This window comes from Danaus plexippus, chromosome 30 (assembly GCF_018135715.1).
Source record: "Danaus plexippus chromosome 30, MEX_DaPlex, whole genome shotgun sequence".
NCBI classification, from domain to species: Eukaryota; Metazoa; Arthropoda; class Insecta; order Lepidoptera; family Nymphalidae; genus Danaus; species Danaus plexippus.
The window spans coordinates 1,062,901-1,072,038 of record NC_083557.1 but is presented as its reverse complement, the minus strand read 5'-3'; the positions used below and the strand labels follow the sequence as shown (position 1 = coordinate 1,072,038).

Sequence of the window (9,138 nt, the reverse complement as noted above, 5' to 3'; positions counted from 1 at the left end):
TTGTTTACGTCGGGCTTTACTCGTAAATTTGATCAAAATCAATATCTTATATACAGAAAACTAAATTTACATCAAAATCTTTTAAATTAATTAAAGTTTCAGAAAATTATTTATATATCAAGTCGTAAAAGTTGCCTGTGTATTTAAATAGGCAAAAACGTATAAAATAGTTTTGTTAATAACTCTTTAAGGGGTTCTTTGAATGTTTGTATAAAAACCTTATTATTAAATATACATTTACTTAAAAAATATTTCAAATCTTGTATCTAATTGAAAGCAAATATTTAAATTAGCAATGGAGGGATGAAATAAAGTTCTTGTAAAATACCGTCGTAAAGAATTACTGACCGGCAACTAATACGTGTGGCTGGTTGTATTTCAATATTCAAAAGTACTTAATATTTATTTGTAAACGTCGACATCTTAAAAAGAGATGTTTAAAATCCCGTTAATGTTGAGAGATTCAGTATAATAATAATTGTCTTAGAAAAATTACTTAGTATTTATCGTTGCATAATTTTTTTAATTAAATGCACAAAATTATTACAAGTACTTGTAGTTGTACAGATTTTTCAAATGTCTAGATTGCGTGAAACGAAACATTTTTTGTTATATTAGGAAACACTTTGTCAGTTTTGCTACATAAGTGACAGCTTGCTTTTGGAAATTGTTTTGACATTTCGAAATTAATCTGTTATTTAGTAACAGAACAGAAAAACCGAAAAATTTACCATTTAAATTTCAATTCAACTATATGTGTACATAAGTTCACATATAAAAGTCAAGTTGCTAATTATATGGCCATATAGCTGACTTCAGTGAATGTGTAGTGATAATTTCTTGAAGATTGATCGATTTCATCGTCATACGCTTGCTTCTATATTTCGATATGCTTCCCCGTTCATATTACACGGAACAAGACATAAGGAAGCGGCAGATTGATACATTAAAAATATTTAATGACAATGTTACTGAGATTGTTGAAAATACGGAATACAAAGTCGATTTTTCCTCTAATGGACACAACTTATATCTTACAGTGATTCTTAACTCTGAATTTCCTAATGAGAAGCCTAACATATTCGTAAGCCCCGTCTTTCCTCACCCGTGGCTTGCTGAAAACTCAAACCAAGTGATTGGTGCACCAGGATTGGTGAACTATAGTCCACATTCTGATTTAGGACGGGTTGTTCAAGTTATTATACGCGAATTTCAGCGTTCAGCACCTAATATATACGGTCACGAAGATAAGTCCACAGACACCAGCCCAATGTCGCACTATAGCAACCAATCGCTGATGTTTCCAGAGTTGAATGAACTATCCATTGATGAATTACAGGAGATCATTGAAAATCCTGATCTACAGGTGACAATTATAAATTTAAACGATTACTTTGCTAAGAATTTTGTGTTAATTATGCTTAAATATACATATATATATATTATATATATCTTTGTTTTGGTAATTATTACTCTAAACATTGCTATAAATAATATAAATAACATATATGATCCATGTAATTAATTTTAATCATTTTAATATCCAGGATAAATTACTTGAGACCAATCCACAGTTGATCGAGTTAGATCTTGAGACTGAAGAACTTATGGCGAGTATCGAACAAATAGCTCAGGATAATATAAACAAGCAACAAATGCTCGACGATTTAAAGACGCAGGTCCTGGATCGTATCTCAACGATCGTACAGATGAAGATGAGCTACGAGCGATTGAATCGTCAACACCAGAAGCTATCGGAGATATATGATCCTCATAGAATACGCGAGTGTCTAAAGGAGGCGGCATTGAAAGCCGACGAGGATGCCGAAGTGATTGCCGAGCAATTCCTATTGGGTAATATATATAATGTTTTAGCCGTGTCTTAATAATGGCATTTTTCATATACTAGTATACAATAAAACTATGTCAAGCTTGTAATATATGTATTGTGCTAAGTGGCAAGACTGAATGACGGAACCTTATATATTAAATGATTCTCCCACATCGTACTTGAAGTCCCATTATTATTTAACAGCACCGACCAAGTGTAACTAACATTAACATTACATACAATTTAAATTGTCTTGTTAGTTTTCTGTCTGTGCGTTTAAGGTTATATTTTTAACCTGTCCCTGATTTGTTTCAGGTAATATACCGATAGAAACCTTTATATCTCAGTTCGCGGAGAAGCGAGCTCTAGGTCAAGCGAGACGAGCCAGAGAGGAGAGGCTTACACATCAACTCGCACAATTAGATAAAGCCACAATATAATTTTTTTTTTAATATATTATCTGTATTAAAAATATTGTGGGTAGTCTGAGGTTTTTTTAACTTATAACTGATTAAATTAAATTTATCTAGTAACCCAAATGTATATAGTGGTTTTAATTTGATTTAATTTTTTTTTGTTTTTATGTTTTTTAGTTGAATTACAGGAATCATTGTGTTTTGTATCGGACGATACTATTTTAGTTGTTGTTTTGTTTCACTGTTACAAATAAACGTTGGATAAATTTTCTCATGCACTAATTACTTCCCTTGGTTTCGCTCGTGATGAAAAAAAAATATATATTCTTAGAAACAAGGTAAGAATTGACTTTTTTTAAAAAAATAACATTCGATACAATTCCACTACTAATTTATTAAATTTACACAAAAATAAAAACAATTCTAAATGAATAACTTTCAACTATCTTGATTTAAACTAATCGTTAAATGAAATCCGAATATAACACAATCGAAAGATTTAAACACACTTCGAAAATCTACTCACGACTAAACTATCACACCAACGCGCGTAACGAACGAAAAAGAGCCCTGATGTCCTCTGACAACTGCTTATATGTCGTTTGAGTCTCTCCTACCCTCTAATATTCCTACATTGATTCTCTCCTACCCTCTCATATTCCTACATTGAGTCTCTCCTACCCTCTCATATTCCTACATTGAGTCTCTCCTACCCTCTCATATTCCTACATTGATTCTCTCCTACCCTCTCATATTCTAACATTGAGTCTCTCCTACCCTCTCATATTCCTACATTGAGTCTCTCCTACCCTCTAATATTCCTACATTGATTCTCTCCTACCCTCTCATATTCCTACATTGAGTCTCTCCTACCCTCTCATATTCCTACATTGAGTCTCTCCTACCCTCTCATATTCCTACATTGAGTCTCTCCTACCCTCTCATATTCCTACATTGAGTCTCTCCTACCCTCTCATATTCCTACAATATATATTTTTCGTGGATTCTTCTCATTATTCCCCTTTGGTTGATTATACTGAAATATACGTAATTATTTTTTAATAACGGTTTTGAGGGATTTCTGTTGTTTTTTTTTTTAAGAAAATATATTATAAATTAAAAAAAAATATGTTAAATATTAATTATTAATATATTCATTACGACCTATCGGCAAATTAAGGCGGTTTATGATTTTCCGTTTTGTAGGATTTCTAGTATTTAGAGTAATAATGTAAAATATTCAACGACTGCCATAAAATACTTTCAGAATACAAATATTTTTGTTGTTACATACTTTTTCAGACCTCTGGACAGGTGATGATTGGAAATCTTCATTTCTTAAGACATTCACACCGTAAAACCTTTATTGGCACCTCATTGCGGTGAAAAGTCGATCTTTGTCGTGGTGGAACAATAATCATTTAAAAAAAACTAAATTTTTTTCGGATAACGACGCTTTATTTTATAATTTCTAAAAACTACATACTCCCGACGTATCTTAATTTCCTGGCGTAGGCGTGGCGTAAATAACAAGACCAACTGACAGACATTCACATCTCGTCCGCCAATGATCACGCTCGCTTCAAAGTATAGTAAAATAACGCATAGTTATCGGAAAATATTAGTTTCATTTAAATGAATACTCGCGAAAAACTTAGATCTCATTGTGGGAACAATAATTGTTTTCTATTCTACCTCTGTTCTCTTTCCTTTGACACTTGCATGGAATGTAAACAGCCGATTGCCGTGCAGGTCCCATATTATTCCCCCACACAATACCCGTACATATTTTCTTCTGTATAAACAAACAGAGCAAGTTACTTTTGGTTACTCTGTTTTGCCACTGTTTAAGTCGATAGCTTGCTTACATTACACTCTTAACATGCCTGTAAAGAATTTATTTTTCATCTCCAGTAAGTAACCTTGTACAAAAACGGTTCTATTACGTCCAAACAGATTAATGCATTCTTGGACGATCGGACAATATTTTTTCCGCTTATTTAAACCCAACACAGTATATAACCAGGATATTTTATGCGTTCTGATGATAAACGGTTAAGTCATACCTAATTTCTCAAAGTTAATTAAATCAATTATTTTTTTTATATCGAGATAAATAAAAACAAAAAAGTCTGTGGAGCACTCTCTTATTACGGTCGAAGAGTTGAGCATAGATATTAACAAAAAAAATTATTTATCGTAAGCCTTCGGTGTACCTACTGTGATGATCCTGAGTTGGGTGAAAATTCAAAAAATTCAATGGCATAATGATTTGACGCGATGAAAGAGAGAGGTCACACCAGATTGCGAATGAAAACAGTCACCTTGAACCTGAGCTGGTTAGAGTATTAGATTTAATACAAATTCGTTGTTTAAAGAGAGAGAGACGCCAGCCTTGCTGACGTCACTAATGTCACTTCTTCCAGAAAGTTCCATGAAATTTCAAAGTGAAACTTCAATTCTTCTAAATGTTCTTGTATTTCTTTAAGGTTCTTCATAGTCACATTCTGCAAGGGTCCGCACTCGCTGAATTCTGCAGTCTGCTGTCGTGTGTCCAGACGTCGTATTTATACCAGAATTCAAAGATAGTTCTATTCTCCTTTTAAACAGTCTTTGATTTCGTTTTACTTTTAACAATAATTATGACTACCAATAAGTTGTTATAATAATCGATGACAGCCTCAAGTTATTTTCATGTTGCATCCGTCATTAAGGCTGATGGCGTCGATATATATATATATATTGTTTAAATAGCAAAATAACATCTTTTTTTTTTGTTAACGCGGTGAAAGGTTTTATACCTATCCCTCCGTCTAGGGGAGACGGAGGATCTTATGTGGGAATCACGGGCCAGAAGGGCCCATGCCACCCACTAAAACACTAGCGGTCACTCTCCTCACTGCCTCGTGGATCAACGCGGGAATCGCTCAAGGCATGCATCCGCGACGATCCGGCGGCAGGCCGCGAACGGCCACCTCCCCCGAGGGCTCACTCCACGTGACAAGGAGCGTCTCCCCGCCTGGCGGGCTTGCTTAATCGCGAGAGGGTTAACCCCTTACCCCTCCCACCCAAGCCCACGCGGCCAGTCTCCAACCACCCACCGCCGAGCGCAAGCGTCCAACGGCAGACAGAGCGGAGACCGGCCAGCAAGCGACCCGGACTTTCGAAGAGGCCCGAGTTTCCGTTCACCGCATTCAGCGGCGAACCCCCCCTCCCCCTCGTAACTGATTGCACCGGTTACCCGGTGGGCGATGGGGTCGTCACGTCTCGACGCCAAACGCGGCAGCCGCCTCCTCTATAGGCTGACCCCCAGCCCTGGACCAAGACCCCACAAGGAGGTCAAAGTCCTCCCCCCCCCGTGACTGATTGCACCGGTTACCCGGTGGGCGATGGGGTCGTCACGTCCCGACGCCAAACGCGGCAGCCGCGAACAGCCGCCTCCTCCATGGGCTGACCCCCAGCCCTGGACCAGGACCCCACAAGGAGGTCAAGGTCCTCCCCCCCGTGACTGATTGCACCGGTTACCCGGTGGGCGATGGGGTCGTCACGTCTCGACGCCAAAAGTAAAATAGCACCTTCATTAATAAAATTTTACCTCCATATAAACTAATATTTCAAGGTACAAATTGATAAACATTCCGGCATCAGTAACCCTGAATATTTTGTGTTATTTTATAGAAAAATATAAAAATTCTTTATTAAAATAAAATTTTAAAATATACTCTGTTTAAATTTTCTTTTTTCTATGTTCGAAAGTTTTTCTCCTTGCAATTCTTGGGTTGCTAAACTGAAGCTGTTACGCTATACATTAAAGTGAAGCTTACATGCAAATTTGTGTTAAAACACACTATAATTTATTTATTTATGTACCAAAAATATATTTTTTTATTATAAATTAATGATCGTTTTTTATTCTGTGGAACAGTGCTTAGTACAAGTTTGCACTGTCAGAGTACATGCATGCAAAACTATAAGCAAAATTAGGCGTAGTTTTTTTAATTCTACGGTTACAAGATTATGATATTCAGTCTCATAACATATCACATGTAAAATATTAATTTGTCATAGAAAAAAGTATAATATAAAAAGAGTTTTTATTGTAAAGAAAAGACTTTAGTAATAAAATGCTCATTTGAATAACCTTAACAATATTTTTTTAACCAAAAGCTATGATATCCTTTGATAAATTATACAAAGATTTTTCATATATTTACGATAATTCTAAACTTTAGATGCTAAAGATATTAAAAGATATGGAAACGAAAAAAAAAATATCTTATTGAAATGTCCGCGGAAAATATCTAATAAAGTCACACCATCAATTCAAAATAAACTCAATAAAAGGTTATATTAATTAAGGTTCTATATAAAAAGATACATAAATTAAAAATTCACCTACATATTATTGAAATTTTTGCGGATAAAAACGAGACTCGGTAAGGTTTCGATAAAACTAATCGCATCCAACGTATTTTTAACACTAAAAGTGTAGACAGTGTGAAAGGAGCCTTGAGACCTTGCGCATTGAATTCAAAATAAAATGGAGTTTGCAATATATTTTTTAAATCTCTTTTTAATTGCTAATTGCTATGATTTAAAGCAAGTGGTTATATTGAGCAGGCACAACATAAGGAGCCCTTTGGCGAGTTTTTTGAAGAAGTTCTCGCCTCATCCTTGGCCGGAATGGAATATAAGTGTTGGTTATTTGACAGAAAAAGGTGCTACAATGGAAGAAGACATGGGTGAATATATGTCCACCTGGTTGTGCACAGAGCTCTTCAAAGACAGCTGCCCCGAGGAGAGCTCCTTGCAAATATTCGCAAATTCTACTCAGAGAACTTACGAATCATCGAAAGCGTTTATTCGTGGTACTTTCAAAAATTGCAATAAAGTTTTAAGAGTTGGATCTGAGGAAATGGCGTCGTTGTTTGAAACTGTTGTCCGCAATGATTCAAAAGTGATGAAGGACCTTGTTCTTAACGAGATGAATACGAAAATAATGGAGTTGGATACAAAAGAATCTTATAATTTATTGGAAGACATATTGGATATGAAAAATGCTGAAGTGTGCAAAATCGAGGGCATATGCAACTTCGATAAAGAAGACAGCGAAATTACATATGAATTCGGTAATTTGCTGAACGTCGAGGGCTCCTTGCTGTGGGCGAACCTGATAGTCGATTCGTTTCTTATGAGCTACTACGACGGATTTCAAATAGAAAACGTAGCTTGGGGAATGATCAAAGATTCTGGACAGTGGCGGACGCTCACAAGACTGATGATACAGTATCAGCACGTTGTTTTTAACAGTAAGTTAGTAGGGAGACAAGTGTCAAAACCTCTTCTCAGCTATATATCGTCTAAGTTTACTGCGGAAACAGAAAAAAAATTCATTTCGCTTCATGCCCATGACGCAAATTTATATTTTGTTCTGGCGGCACTGGAAGTTGAGGAGTTTGTGTTGCCAGAGCAATATGAAAGGACACCGATAGGCGGGAAGTTGGTGTTCCAGAGATGGCACGACGCTACACAGGACAGAGATCTGTTTAAATTGGATTTTGTATATTTAACCGTAGATCAGATAAGAGATGGGTCAAAACTATCAGCTAGTAATCCCCCACGCTGGGTGCAGCTGTTTTTCAAGGATTGTCCCGTAGACTCAGACGGGTTCTGTTCCTGGGAAGATTTTGTTAATGTTCTAAATGATGCAGCCAGTTTTTAAATGTTTTATGCTAATGTATATAATGACAGAAAATTCTTTTAATTTGACAATGTGTTTAGTTTAAATAAAATATCGAGATTTTTTGTAATAAAAATTCAAATTACCGAATATATGAATTAACATTATAAAACATTGATGTATTATTTTCACTTGTTATTAGGAATTTATTTTCATATATGTGTTCACGTAAAGTAACAAAGTTTTGTAAAAAATCAACTCTTTAGTGCACTTGATGTATTGCGTGATTGATTTAATTTTATTTTAACTAGGTAAATATGAAAATTTTAAGTATATAATAAATGATTTGGTGAGTTCAACATCAATGCTTACATTAACTTCAATATTTCTGTCTTTTAATTTAGTTATTCGTATCGAGATTAATTTTCCACCGGATATCATCTGGTAAATAATAAATAGCACTTATGTGTTATATAATAATCGTATATTTTCTCATACATTTTATCGTCAGGATGTTATAATTTGGATGTCATCATCATCATCAGCCTGCGAGCCCACTGCTGAGCAAAGGCCTCTTCTCACATGGAGAAGGTTAGAGCATTAATCACCACGCTTGCTCAAGACGGGTTGGCGATTTCAATCTTATAATTTAAAATTATAAGTCCAAGTTTCCTCACGATGTTCTCCCTCACCGTCCGTCAGTGGTGTCTAAATACTCTTAGAAAGTACATATGACTCGGAAAAGATCACATTGGTACTTGCCAGGTTTCGAACTCGCGCCCTTACGTGTGAGAGGCGGACCTTTAACCACCAGGCTACCACGACACTAGATTTAAAAACTGTAAATATCTTCCTCGTACCCCTCATCGCTCACAAACGACCAACGAGAGGATGCGACTAGTATTAGCGCGAATTTTTTATATAGTAACTCTTATACTTTTCCATTTAGTATCGAACATGAAGTTTGTATTATCAAACAACACACAATAAGTACTAGCTTGTGAGACAACGTCAATCTGTAGCGAAGCTAATTGTTATTATATTAACTATCCTTTTATGAGTCCATCCTGATTATTTGTTTCGTTCATGTCCCTTAATAAATTATTTGTGATAATCTTCACATATTTTTTTTATATTATATTAAAATTTTAACTTAATCCTTAAGATTAAAAATCAATCCACATCTATATTATATGTCGTAGAGATTTTCC

At 35.4% G+C, this 9,138-nt stretch overlaps 2 protein-coding genes across 2 annotated transcripts; both read left to right on the top strand.

Moving 5' to 3' along the window:
• Positions 1-647: 647 nt before the first annotated feature.
• Positions 648-2,517, top strand: LOC116776476 (vacuolar protein sorting-associated protein 37A-like). The gene is made up of 3 exons (XM_061525695.1): positions 648-1,366; positions 1,548-1,854; positions 2,147-2,517. The coding sequence occupies exons 1-3, from the start codon at positions 890-892 to the stop codon at positions 2,269-2,271; spliced, it is 909 nt and encodes a 302-aa protein (XP_061381679.1). The 5' UTR covers positions 648-889; the 3' UTR covers positions 2,272-2,517.
• A 4,732-nt stretch (positions 2,518-7,249) lies between these two features.
• LOC116776664 (glucose-1-phosphatase-like) lies at positions 7,250-8,040 on the top strand. Its single transcript, XM_032669912.2, has one exon. It carries the CDS (start codon positions 7,298-7,300, stop codon positions 7,967-7,969), a length of 672 nt encoding a protein of 223 aa, XP_032525803.2. The 5' UTR covers positions 7,250-7,297; the 3' UTR covers positions 7,970-8,040.
• The last annotated feature ends 1,098 nt before the right edge of the window (positions 8,041-9,138 follow it).

Excerpts from the sequence above, each read along its gene's own strand:
- LOC116776476 (XM_061525695.1), top strand. The coding sequence starts at position 890 with ATGCTTCCCCGTTCATATTACACGGAACAAGACATAAGGAAGCGGCAG. Across the intron at positions 1,367-1,547 it reads TTGAAAATCCTGATCTACAG|GATAAATTACTTGAGACCAA; the intron begins GTGACAATTATA and ends TTTAATATCCAG. Across the intron at positions 1,855-2,146 it reads TGCCGAGCAATTCCTATTGG|GTAATATACCGATAGAAACC; the intron begins GTAATATATATA and ends GATTTGTTTCAG.
- LOC116776664 (XM_032669912.2), top strand. The coding sequence starts at position 7,298 with ATGAAAAATGCTGAAGTGTGCAAAATCGAGGGCATATGCAACTTCGAT.